This window comes from Galeopterus variegatus, unplaced genomic scaffold, assembly GCF_000696425.1.
Source record: "Galeopterus variegatus unplaced genomic scaffold, G_variegatus-3.0.2 Scaffold2715, whole genome shotgun sequence".
In the NCBI taxonomy this organism is placed as follows: domain Eukaryota; kingdom Metazoa; phylum Chordata; class Mammalia; order Dermoptera; family Cynocephalidae; genus Galeopterus; species Galeopterus variegatus.
Window position 1 is genome coordinate 20,644 of NW_007728826.1, and position 12,899 is coordinate 33,542.

Below are 12,899 nucleotides of genomic sequence, written 5' to 3' on the forward strand. Positions count from 1 at the left end.
GTATGGTTGAAAAATCAAAAAAAGGTTTAAGTGGGAAGTCTCGCTCTCATCCCATCCCATCCGCCCTGTACCCAACAAGTAACTCCTGTTATGAATGTTCCCTGTATTTAGAGTTTCTTTAAACATATATTCCACTTAACCATACACTCCTCTTTCTCTTGCCTTCACACACACATGTTGTTCTGCACTTTACTTTTCCACTAAATCTATTTTTGACATTTTCCATACCAGTTCATAAAAGAGGAGGAAACTCTCTTATGAGGGGTCTTCAAAAAGTTTGTGGAAAGATTCACGTTATTTTTTAATTCCATTTTTCTGTGAGCTTTTGATATTCCCTCGTGCAGCTGCATCGTATTCTGTCAGGTGAGTGTGCTATAATTTATTTGACCAGTGCCCTGTTGACGGGCATTTGGGTCGTTCCTGGCATTTTGCTGTCATAAACAATCTTGTGTGATGTGTGCAAGTGTTGCCATGGGACAAGTTCTGGAAAGCAGGGTGAGTGGTTCAAAGGTGGTGGGCACCATGTTCTAACAGGTCTCACCAAGCCGCCAGCCAGGAGGACTGTACTCTTTGAACTGCCACTGGCAGCCACCAAGGTACTAACCCCACCCAGCCCCCCAGCACAGTGTGGTGTTAAATCTTGGTCTCATGATAGTATGATGAGTGGAAAGTGGTATTTTGGTGTAGTTTTGATTTGTGTGGGTCTTATTGACCATGTGGCATCAGGCCACTTCTGAGAGGTCCCACTCATGAAGAAAGTCATTTCATGTCTGTTTCCTCACCTCTTCCCTCCCCATTTGTGGAAACTGCTCTTATTCTGCGAATACTGTGAAATTCCCAGGGGACAATAGGGGACCCAGGATTGCCAAATTTCAGTTGGATTCTATTCTTCCTTAAGCCCAGGAATTTATTCTTGGCCCTAACCAGGTAAAGGGATGTTTACAGTGGCCTGAGACCCAGGGGCTTTATGATTAGGCTCTGCATGATGGTAATTAGTTTCTTCCCTTCCCACCAAGGAGCAGTGGAAATTTAACCAAGACAAAAAGAAAGATTTCTATCTCTCTGTGTCTTTTCCAGAATACACATTGTTTCACTTCCTCTATTTTCACTGATTTATCTCTCCAGATCGACTGCTTCACTTTTGGAAACTTTAAGCGTTCCACTCCCAGGTGTCTGTGTTTCTGTTTGTGCGGGGCACAGAGGGTTGGCAGTACAAGGAAGAAGATCTCTGTAGTTTGCTTCCCTTGGGAAATCTTGCCAACCATACCTTTTTGCCCCTGTCTCCTCAGTCTGGCTGGCTCTTTGGTCTGTAGCCCATCCCCCATCTCCCGTGCCAACCATTGTCCACAGCACAACCCATCTTCTGGGACTGTTGCAGCACTGGCAAAATAACTGTGTTGTATGTCCCAAGGGCTCTAGCTGCCATCGAGATAGTGTTACCAGCCTACTTCACATCCCAGGCTTGGCCAGGCTTGGTGAGGGATGCCCACACTCCCCCTTGACCCAGTGCTTTGAGGTCAGTCACAGCCCTGTCACTTGTGAGAAGTCTGGATAGTTTGAGACTTATGTAGAAAATCTTCTAAACTCTTCTCCACAGAGTGTTTCTCCAGCAAGTAAGTTAAAAGCACAGGAAGTGGGGGGATTGTCTTGTGCCCCTTCTTGTTTTCTTTTGATGCTGCTGTTTTGGTTTTACATGTTCACAGGTATGGAGTCCTTCCACAAGTACTGTTTTGGCATCTTCCTTTTTGCATCTAATCGTTTATCTTGGACATCTTTCCATGTTAGTACATTTAAAGCCACTATATTCTTTCTAATGGCTAATCCATGGTATGGATATGCCTGTGAAACCATTCCCCTTGTGATGGATATTTGGGTTGTTAGCAGAATATTCTAGAAATAGAATTGCTGAGTCAAAGGATATGATTGTTTTGAATGTTTTTTAGATAAAGCCATATGCTTTTCATTGTCCTTACCACCATGGTCCAACATGTCCCAGTTTCTGAGGGGAGCTATAGGAAGCAAGGATTCTGAGTTGCTTTAGAAACTTCATTACAGCCTGTGGCTTCTTTTTTGGTCACCATCTCTCAGGCTGGGTCAGACAGCCAGGAATGCACACACAGAAAGTAAAAGTAGAGATAGGTTAAAGGATGGAAATAAAGCAGAGAACCTGCTCACTGTTCAGAAAATAGATATTTATGCTTATTTGTATTTGATTAGAAACTAAAAAAATATGCAAATACATTTTTTAAAGTGAAAATTTTCCCTCTACACTGGTCCCTATCCACGCTATTTTCCCCATAGAAGAATGCTGGTATTATTAATGTCCTTACAAAGATGTTTTCTGTTTATTCAGTGGGAACAAACAAATATTGTCACAAATGATAGCATACTATACATGCTATTTGTACTCCAGAAAATCATATTTTCTTTTATGAAGTTTTTCTATATGAATATGTGTATAAATTTAGAGAGTACAGAAAAATAGACTACCGCAAATATTACTTTCTGTATGTGTGTGTGTTTTTTTAAAGCAATATTTTGGTCAAAGTATTCCTTTTTCAAGAAGAGCATAGATGCCACTTTACAATGTGTCCTTTGAGTGATGGGCCTCTGAAGGACTAGGTGGTGAGACTTCTGGGGTGCTGAAGACCTGGGTGGAAAGGTTGAGGGCCAGACCCTCCTGGGAGTCAGGAAGGCCATTGGGCCCCTTATAGCGAGATGCAGGGATCATGGAGGTGGACTGCCAGTCTCCAAGTCCTGCACGGGGAGTGCCTGACACTTGGGCAAATGCAAAGTCACTGAAATGTCCTGATCAACACTGCTAGCCAAGGAACCACCAGGTAAACAGCTCCGCTTCTTGCAAACACGTTTGGGGAGTGTGCCCAGCTGAGTCTTTCTTCCTTGTTCTTTTCACAGATGAGTGTGGGTCAGAGAGCCAAGCTGACTATCTCCCCAGACTATGCCTATGGTGCCACTGGGCACCCAGGCATCATCCCACCACACGCCACTCTGGTCTTCGATGTGGAGCTTCTAAAACTGGAATGACAGGAATGGCCTCCTCCCTTAGCTCCCTGTTCTTGGGTAAGGAAACTTAATGCTGAAGGCCCTTTAACTACCTGTGCTCCTCCTATGCTGTGCCCAGTCTTTGGTGGGTAGGAAGAAAACAAAAAAGCCTCAGGGGCCTTTTTACCTCTACTGGGTATCCTTTCAGTGTTAGTAATTAGTTTATATCTTGAATGTAAAAGTTTCGGCCACCTAAGGAAAGGGACAGCATGTGCTCTGCACGAACTCATGGGGATGGTAGCTGTTTAAGCAAGTGTCTATATGTAAACTAAAGCTGATTTGGGGCATTGTGGAAACATAGGCCCAATTTTTAGGGCCAACATTTTAGTTCTTTATAACTAAATAAGACCCTTGAAGTGACTCTGCTCAACCCTGTGTTTCTAGAAGCTAGTGAGAAAAGCACCTCTGAACACGAACATCATGTCCTAGCTTATGCAGCTCTCTTAGCCACACAGTTTGTGGTTACTGTCTGTTAGATGACATGAGGAAGGTGTTACCACCTTGGTCCACCTGTGAATCTGATGGGGGAGGGGGAGGGGAGGGAAGGGAGAGAACAATGAAGGGCTACCAGCCACCCTGACCTAAACCTCCCCACTGACTGCCAAAGAACATCTCAGAGCATCTTGCACAGGTCTTGAAGGAAAGCCCAAGGGCAAACCCAGAAAGTTATGTTTGAGTGAATAAATGAATATTGGAGACATTTCCCAAGTCTATTCAGCATGACAAATACCAGCTTGGGGCTGTGATTCTCAGTCTGGACTGCACATGAGAGTCACCAGGGAAGCTTTTAAGACTTTCCTGATATCCAGGCCACACCCTAATCCAGTTAATCACAATCACTGGGATTCAGGCAGAAAGAGTTTTTTGAAAGCCCCCAGGTGATTCCAATACGTGGCCAAGTTGCAGACCCAGTTATAATGGGAACCATATTGTCAGCAGCATGGTTGGACAGCCCTCCTGCTGTCCTTAGCAAAGTAAACTTAATCTTAGGTTAAAAACAAAAAAGCAAAACAAAACACGTGGACCAACTTAAGCAGGAAGAAGGTTGCTCACCTGGGAACCCAGCCCGAGCCCATCTGGCTCTCTCTAGCTGGAACACAAGTGGCTTGGTCTCAGTTAGACCTCTCAGCGGTTAGGGAAGTGATTTGGCATGGTTGATGGCATTGTGGCTGTCCCCACTGCATACAGAGAACACGGAGCTGCTGACACTCACATATTTTCTGTCCCCAACAGATCTGCCATGGAGGGATCTGGTGCCTCCAGACGCGTGCACATGAATCCATACGGAGCTTGTTGGAGCTTTTCCTGATGTTCCACTACACTCTCTGTATAAACATCTGCCCCGACTGAATGTGTTCTGTCACTCAGCTTTGCTTCCACACCTCCACTTCCTCTTCCCCTTTCTCCTTGTGTGAGTGTTTACCTAAACTATATGCCATAAACCTCAAGTTACTCATTTTATTTTGTTTTTGTTTGGGGGTGAAGATTCAGTTTCAGTCTTTTGGATCTAGGTTTCCAATTAAATATATGGTCAAGTATTAACAGCACAAATGATAGGTTAACTTTAGAATAGGAATTGGTGTTTGGGGGGTGGGGTGCAAGAATCTTTATTTTATTTTATGTTTTTTTGGATGAAATTTTTATCTATTATATATTAAAAATTCTTGCTGCTGCGCTGCAAAGCCATAGCAGATTTGAGGCGCTGTGAGGGCTGAATTATTCTCCAAGTTGAGAGATGTCCTTGGGTTAAATTAAAAGCCCTACCCAAAACTGAAGTGGGGAGGCAGAGAGCCTTTGCCTCCACCAGTCCCCCTCCCTCCCAACCCTTTGCCTTTAGAAAGCAGATTATTTCCATTGCGATGTTGGACACTACAGGTATTTGTCCCTGGGCCAGCAGGGACCTCTGAAGCCTTCTTTGTGGCCTGGCTTATTTCTGTTTTTTCCATCCTGTGGTTTTTCTAATGGATTTTCAGGACTTTTGTAGTCTCATAACTATCCAAGCTCCACCACTTCCTAAATTTTAAGAACTTTAATCGAAAGTTTAAATTGAAGGTGCTGTTTGTAGACTTAACACCCAATGAAAGCCCAGCCATCATGACCATTCCTCGAATGTTCTCTAAGAAAATGATGCTGGTCATCACAGCTTCAGCATCGCCTGTTTTTTGATGCTTGGCTCCCTCTGCCAATCTCAGAGTTTCCTGGCTTTCCTTCCCTCGGCCCCTTCTCCTTGCTGTCCTGTGTAGTGATTTGGTGAGAGAAATTGATGCTACCCACCGCCCCCCCCCCCCAGCACCACATATGAGTTTCAAGTTTTATTATTGCAATAAAAGTGCTTTATGCTGGCTTTTCTCAGCTCTGTGCTGTGGTGGTTACTTTCAAGTGCCTCCCCTGACATTTGGTGCAGGAGGTGGAACTGGGCAATGAGGAAGGGTGGCATCTTGGCAGAAGAACCGCAGCAGTGGACATCGTTCCTCATTGGCCACTCCAGGGTGGGGGTGGGGAAGAGTTAGGTTTGCCAAAGAAACTGCTTGGAGGTCAGGCCGGGACATCCAGGGAGAAATTGATGCTACCCCCCGCCCCCCCCCCCCAGCACCACATATGAGTTTCAAGTTTTATTATTGCAATAAAAGTGCTTTATGCTGGCTTTTCTCAGCTCTGTGCTGTGGTGGTTACTTTCAAGTGCCTCCCCTGACATTTGGTGCAGGAGGTGGAACTGGGCAATGAGGAAGGGTGGCATCTTGGCAGAAGAACCGCAGCAGTGGACATCGTTCCTCATTGGCCACTCCAGGGTGGGGGTGGGGAAGAGTTAGGTTTGCCAAAGAAACTGCTTGGAGGTCAGGCCGGGACATTCAGGGAGCATCCCCTCCCCCATTATCAAATGTTCATTAAATATGGGTTCTGGGTAGAGCACTATGCTGGGTGCTCAGGTTACAAAGAAATGGGAGATAATAACCAGCTCTCAAGAAGTGAGTCACATCCAATTGGAGATAGGCTACCAAAAAATTGATGAAGAGTTGCAAAGGAAGATTTTGATTTTAAATTGGTGTTAGTGACATTTGGTGAGGAAGGACTTTGTCATGTGGTCAGGCTGGGTGGTTTCAGTAGCTACTCTGGCCCCTACCCTATACGTGCCAGTAACACTTCTCCTGTATTGAGTTATAGAGGTCACCAAAAATGCTCCCACACCTTTATAGCCACCTTTCAAAATTGTCCTGGTTCAGAGCCATTGATTTTAAATAGAAAGGTTATTCAAGCACTTGCTTAGTGATTTTCTAAATCCTTCCCATTGTTTTATTCAGATTGCCAGAATAATATTCTAGGGTTATATTTTATTTTCCCCGAAATTGCCATATAGAAATTGTCAAGCAACAAAGTAAAAGATTGTTACAGTAAACACCTATATATCCACCACCTAGATTTTATCATGAGCATGTGACTCTACCAATTTATTACGTCTCTCCATCCTACCATCCTTTATGTCACAGTTCAAAGTAATAGTAGACATCACTACCCCCAATACATATCATTAACTAGGGTGTACCGTTTGCTTACATTTCTGTACCCCTGTCAAAATATAGAATGACACCATCACCCCAGAAAATTTCATTATGCCCTTTCCCAGTCCCTACCCCAGCCCCGGAAGGCAAGAATTGTTTTGATTATTTCCCACCATAGATTAGTGTTGCCTGTTTTAGAATTTAAACATAATCCTACAGCGTGTCCTCTTGCACTCAGCTGTGTTGGGCCTTCACTCATGCACGCAGGGAAGCTGTTAGTTCTCACTGAAATTGAAGTTAAGAGAAATCCTCTGGATTGGGGGTAGGGGCCTGTGGCCAGTTGAATCATGGCTCTCATATATGCCCACATCCTAATCCCTGTGACCTGTAAGTGTTTCTTTCACCTTACATGGCCAGAGGGACTTTGCAGATGTGATTAAACTAAGGGCCCTGAGATGGGGAGACTATACTGGATTAACTGAGCTGGGTGGACCCAGTCTTTTCACCAGGATCTATACAGGAGTCAGAAGGAGAGATGTGAGGATGGAAAGACATTTAAGGATGCTATGCATTTGCCTTTGAAGATGGAGGAAGGGGCTGCAAGCCAAGGAATGCTGGAAAAGGCAAATGTGTTCTCCCCTGGGGCCCCTGAAAGGAACACAGCCCTGCCCATAACTTTTTTTTTTTTTCCCTGGTGGCTGGCTGGTAAGGGGATCTGAACCATACCTTAATTTTAGCCCAATGAGAGCCATTTTAGACTTCTGGCCTCCAGAGCTGCAAGATGGTAAATTAGTGTTGTTTTAAACCATTAAGTAAGCAACACAGGAAACTAATATAGGGCCATTGTGGGTTTAAAAAATTTTTAATGTGTAATAGAACAGAGTAATAAATCAATTAAAAATATATATATCCAGGGTTCTACCACCCTAACAAATCCAACTTCAGTTTTTTTCTCCTCCTTCCTTTCCAGTTCTTGGTTTAGTTACTTGTAATTTTTAGTTTTAATCACAGCATAGTACAAATGGTGCATTTTTGCTTCTTGCCCCCCCACCCCCACTCTCACCCTCTCTTTGCTGTTCCACCATGGAGTGATGCAGCGTGATGCAGCAAGAGGCCCTGGCCAGATGCTGGCACCTTGATCTTGGACTTACCAGCCTCCAGAACTGTGAGAAATAAATTTCTGTTCATTGTAAATTACCCAGTCTGGTATTCTGTTACAGCAGCACAAAATGGGCTAATGAAACTCTCGCCCTCCCATTTCCCCTCATATTAATTGGCCAGAATTAAATCTGGAGAATTGACTGACTGGGACCAACCAATCAAGACCCATTCACCAGTGCTGGGAAAAGGCTCAAACTTCCCCAACACTCTGAGCCACAGAGCCCCTCGACATAATTGTGTTCTGTTAATAAAGCAGGGGGACCAGTGGGCCCAGCTGGAACTGTTTTATGATGCTACCGACCATATTTTAATCTCTTTTTTGTTTTTGAGAACCATGATAGTTATATTCACAGTCCTAGGATTCAGAAAAACGAACTTCTAACTCTGCTTCTGACCTTTGCTACGGCTTAGCCACTGAATTACCCTCTCTCTAAGTTTTTCCATTCATTAAAAGGACCTGGTGTGGGAGTGGAGACACAACTGGTCAAAGTGACAGGTGAACTTTAAGATTCCTTCCAATTCTAATACTTTAATTATTTGAAATTTGATGATCCATGCAAGAAAATTCCTGCCATGGCAGCCACACACCTCCACCACCCCACCCTATTCCATAAAAATCATGAGAACAGTTCAACTGCAAAAAAAGCATATCATTGACCCCCACTTGTTCCAGGAAATGGCTGGCCACACAGAGAACTCTCTGCCCCCTTCATCTTTTTAAATGTTCCCAAACTTGCCCCCTTGCAGCTAATCAAGGATGGCCAAATGTTCTTGAAGTCCAGTTAGTCTCCTTCGCTTCTAATAGAACGGTGGCCAATGCAACCCTGTATTTCCTCTTGTACTCTATAAAATGGACTCAGTTCCTTCAATCCCCTGCTGAAACAAGGGTGACGGCAGAAGAGTTCCCTTGCTGCAAGCTTCTGAATAAATAGCCTTTGTTAATCTCTTCTTGGGCTGAGTTTTGTCTCTGACACAAATGGGGTTTGTGTCTGTAAGAATTCTGCCTTAAACCTCCTGCTTCTTGGGTAAACATGAGTTTACTTTGGTTGACAACCTTGGACTGTACCGGCTTCTTGAGGAACCATCAAGAAGCCAGTGTTGGGGTTCTCATTCAGACCTCTAATTAAGTTCAGTGAATTAATGAAGGATAGCTGACACCAAAAATAGATTAAAATAAAAATGTGAAGGGCAGCACTCCCCTGGCTTCTGCCCAGAGTGTGTGAGTTCATCTGAGTTCCCTGAGTTCCAGGCGTGCACTGGGAAGATCGATTACGGACCCATCAGAGGCTGGGCGCACCGCAGCGGCTGCACTGTATGGCACGCAGCAAAACAGCTGTCAGCTCTTGTTGGGAAGGTAGAAATAAGCGCCAGTGGGTATGCATGTAGGACTGATGTATTATTGATCTGCCTGCTAATAACCATGTAGTTCTTCCTATTTTGACACTAATTTGTGTGCTTTGCAAAGCACTACATGCCCCAAATTTGGGAAAATCAGTTAACCACTGAATATACTTATGGTATGATATTCCTGTGATCCATGCTGTTCTAGGTGCTAGGAGTGAATACAGAACAGGATAGAGAAAGGCGCTGCCTGCAAGGACTTTTGAAGGAGACCCAAAACAGATGAGCAAATCATGTCAGATATCCAAGTCTGAAGCCAGTGAAGAGAGCGAAGTGGCCCAGTGAAGGCCTGGAGGGAAGTGGTTCTAGGCTACTGGAATAATAGCAAGTGCAAAGGCCCTGAGGGGTGGTGAGTATGGGTGCTTGGGAAACAGCAGGAAGGCCAGTAGGAGGAGAACAGGTGTGAGGAATAGAGTTGGGCAGGGGCCAAGTAAGGCAGGGTGTTACATTATAGGTACAGTGAGCATGACGATGCCATTGTTGGATTTCAGCAAGGGAATGATGTCTGTTTTTAAAAGACCTCTGGAAACTGGAAAACTGACTGAAAGGTTGATGGCTGGTCTCCAGAGATGGACCCCAATGATTCCTCCCCAGCCCTTCAATCTAGCTGGCCCTGTGACTACTCGGACCATTAGGAAGTAGTGGAAGGGAGGTTCTGGGAGTAAGGCAGGGTGTTACATTAAAAGACCTCTGGAAACTGGAAAACTGACTGAAAGGTTGATGGCTGGTCTCCAGAGATGGACCCCAATGATTCCTCCCCAGCCCTTCAATCTAGCTGGCCCTGTGACTACTCGGACCATTAGGAAGTAGTGGAAGGGAGGTTCTGGGAGTAAGGCAGGGTGTTACATTAAAAGACCTCTGGAAACTGGAAAACTGACTGAAAGGTTGATGGCTGGTCTCCAGAGATGGACCCCAATGATTCCTCCCCAGCCCTTCAATCTAGCTGGCCCTGTGACTACTCGGACCATTAGGAAGTAGTGGAAGGGAGGTTCTGGGAGTAAGGCAGGGTGTTACATTAAAAGACCTCTGGAAACTGGAAAACTGACTGAAAGGTTGATGGCTGGTCTCCAGAGATGGACCCCAATGATTCCTCCCCAGCCCTTCAATCTAGCTGGCCCTGTGACTACTCGGACCATTAGGAAGTAGTGGAAGGGAGGTTCTGGGAGTAAGGCAGGGTGTTACATTAAAAGACCTCTGGAAACTGGAAAACTGACTGAAAGGTTGATGGCTGGTCTCCAGAGATGGACCCCAATGATTCCTCCCCAGCCCTTCAATCTAGCTGGCCCTGTGACTACTCGGACCATTAGGAAGTAGTGGAAGGGAGGTTCTGGGAGTAAGGCAGGGTGTTACATTAAAAGACCTCTGGAAACTGGAAAACTGACTGAAAGGTTGATGGCTGGTCTCCAGAGATGGACCCCAATGATTCCTCCCCAGCCCTTCAATCTAGCTGGCCCTGTGACTACTCGGACCATTAGGAAGTAGTGGAAGGGAGGTTCTGGGAGTAAGGCAGGGTGTTACATTAAAAGACCTCTGGAAACTGGAAAACTGACTGAAAGGTTGATGGCTGGTCTCCAGAGATGGACCCCAATGATTCCTCCCCAGCCCTTCAATCTAGCTGGCCCTGTGACTACTCGGACCATTAGGAAGTAGTGGAAGGGAGGTTCTGGGAGTAAGGCAGGGTGTTACATTAAAAGACCTCTGGAAACTGGAAAACTGACTGAAAGGTTGATGGCTGGTCTCCAGAGATGGACCCCAATGATTCCTCCCCAGCCCTTCAATCTAGCTGGCCCTGTGACTACTCGGACCATTAGGAAGTAGTGGAAGGGAGGTTCTGGGAGTAAGGCAGGGTGTTACATTAAAAGACCTCTGGAAACTGGAAAACTGACTGAAAGGTTGATGGCTGGTCTCCAGAGATGGACCCCAATGATTCCTCCCCAGCCCTTCAATCTAGCTGGCCCTGTGACTACTCGGACCATTAGGAAGTAGTGGAAGGGAGGTTCTGGGAGTACCCACCAAAACTCACGTGGAAATCTGATCCCCAATGTGGTAGTGTTGGAAACTGATTGAGTCATGGGGGCAGATACTTCATGAATGGATTAATACTCTCCCCGGGGGTGGGCGGATTAATGAATGAGTTCTCGCTCTATTGGTTCCTGCTAGAACTGGTGTTTTAAATAGACTCTGGCACCCCCTCTTGCTCTCTCTTGCTTCCTCTCACCATGTGAACTACTTGTACCCACCGCCGGCTGCCTGCCATTTTCCACCATGAGTAGAAGCAGCCTGAGGCCCATACCAGATGCAGCTGTCCCAGAATCATNCCAGAGATGGACCCCAATGATTCCTCCCCAGCCCTTCAATCTAGCTGGCCCTGTGACTACTTGGACCATTAGGAAATAGTGGAAGGTAGGTTCTGGGACTTCCAACCCCAGGCCTTAAAAGAAGACTGCTAGCTTCCACTTCCTTCCTCTCGATCTGAGCCCTCACCACACTAGGTCTGAGCCTGAGCCCACAGTCCCAGCTTGGGACCCAGCCATATGCCAGCACCACTGCCAGTCAGATGAGTGAGCCACCAAGGTCATTCTGCCCTGTGGAGCTCACAGATCCCCACAGCCCCAGCAATATCACATGAATGGGGGAACTGCTCCACTGCACCCAGGAAAACCACAGAATTTTAAGAGTGAATAACTTGGTTGTGAAGTGGTTTTTTTCACAGCAATAGATAACTGACACAGGCCAGGGTAGAAGCAGGACACTGGTGGGCCATCTTTTGGGGTCGTTTAGGTGAGAGATGATGGAGGCCTTGACCAGACTAGTGGAAGTGAGGACAGGAAGTGGTTAGATTGAGGGTACACTTTATCTGTGCAACTTTCAGGTTGTATTGCAATGGAAAGGGTTCTAAATAGAAAAGCTACAATTCCCTGCCTGGTCCCTCCTCAGAGCAGGACTCCAGACCACTCCTTAGTGACAACTACTTTAGACTCAGCTCGCTCTTCAGACAGCTAGCACCATACTGCACCAGCAGGTTGATTGTTTTTTTTTTTCTTTTTTGCTTTTTAAGTAAAAAAAGTAAAGTAAATCTCAAAGTGGAGACGGCCTTTTTAATCAAGAAACAGAATCTCAAAGACAAAGGAAATTAATAGATGTGACCTTATAAAAATAAAAAACTTATTTATCATAAAAGATAAAAACAATGTTTAAAAATTAGCCATAACAGAAAATATTTGTAAAATATAACATCAATCTCATACCCTAAAGATATAAACAATTCTAAAGAAAAAGACCATCTAACAGAGAGTAGCATTAAGTTTCTCTAAGAATTTCACATTATATTGCTGAGTCTTGATGTATCAGTCGTAGACATCTGATGGAGTTTGGATGTGTTGTCCCCACCAAAACTCACGTGGAAATCTGATCCCCAATGTGGTAGTGTTGGAAACTGATTGAGTCATGGGGGCAGATACTTCATGAATGGATTAATACTCTCCCCGGGGGTGGGCGGATTAATGAATGAGTTCTCGCTCTATTGGTTCCTGCTAGAACTGGTGTTTTAAATAGACTCTGGCACCCCCTCTTGCTCTCTCTTGCTTCCTCTCACCATGTGACCTACTTGTACCCACCGCCGGCTGCCTGCCATTTTCCACCATGAGTAGAAGCAGCCTGAGGCCCGTACCAGATGCAGCTGTCCCAGAATCATAAGCCAAATAAACCTCTGTTCTTTATAAATTACCCAGTCTCAGGTAGTTCTGTTATAGCAACACAAAATAGACTACTACAACA

At 45.2% G+C, this 12,899-nt stretch overlaps 1 protein-coding gene across 1 annotated transcript in view; it reads left to right on the forward strand.

Moving 5' to 3' along the window:
* FKBP1A (FK506 binding protein 1A, 12kDa) overlaps positions 1–5,415 on the forward strand; it is a 6,652-nt gene extending 1,237 nt beyond the window's left edge. Inside the window, exons 2-3 of the mRNA XM_008582743.1 lie at positions 2,917–3,081; positions 4,297–5,415. Of these exons, the coding sequence (XP_008580965.1) occupies positions 2,917–3,045 (129 nt within the window). The 3' untranslated portion in view covers positions 3,046–3,081; positions 4,297–5,415. The remainder of the gene's footprint in view (positions 1–2,916; positions 3,082–4,296) is intronic.
* Positions 5,416–12,899: the final 7,484 nt, after the last annotated feature.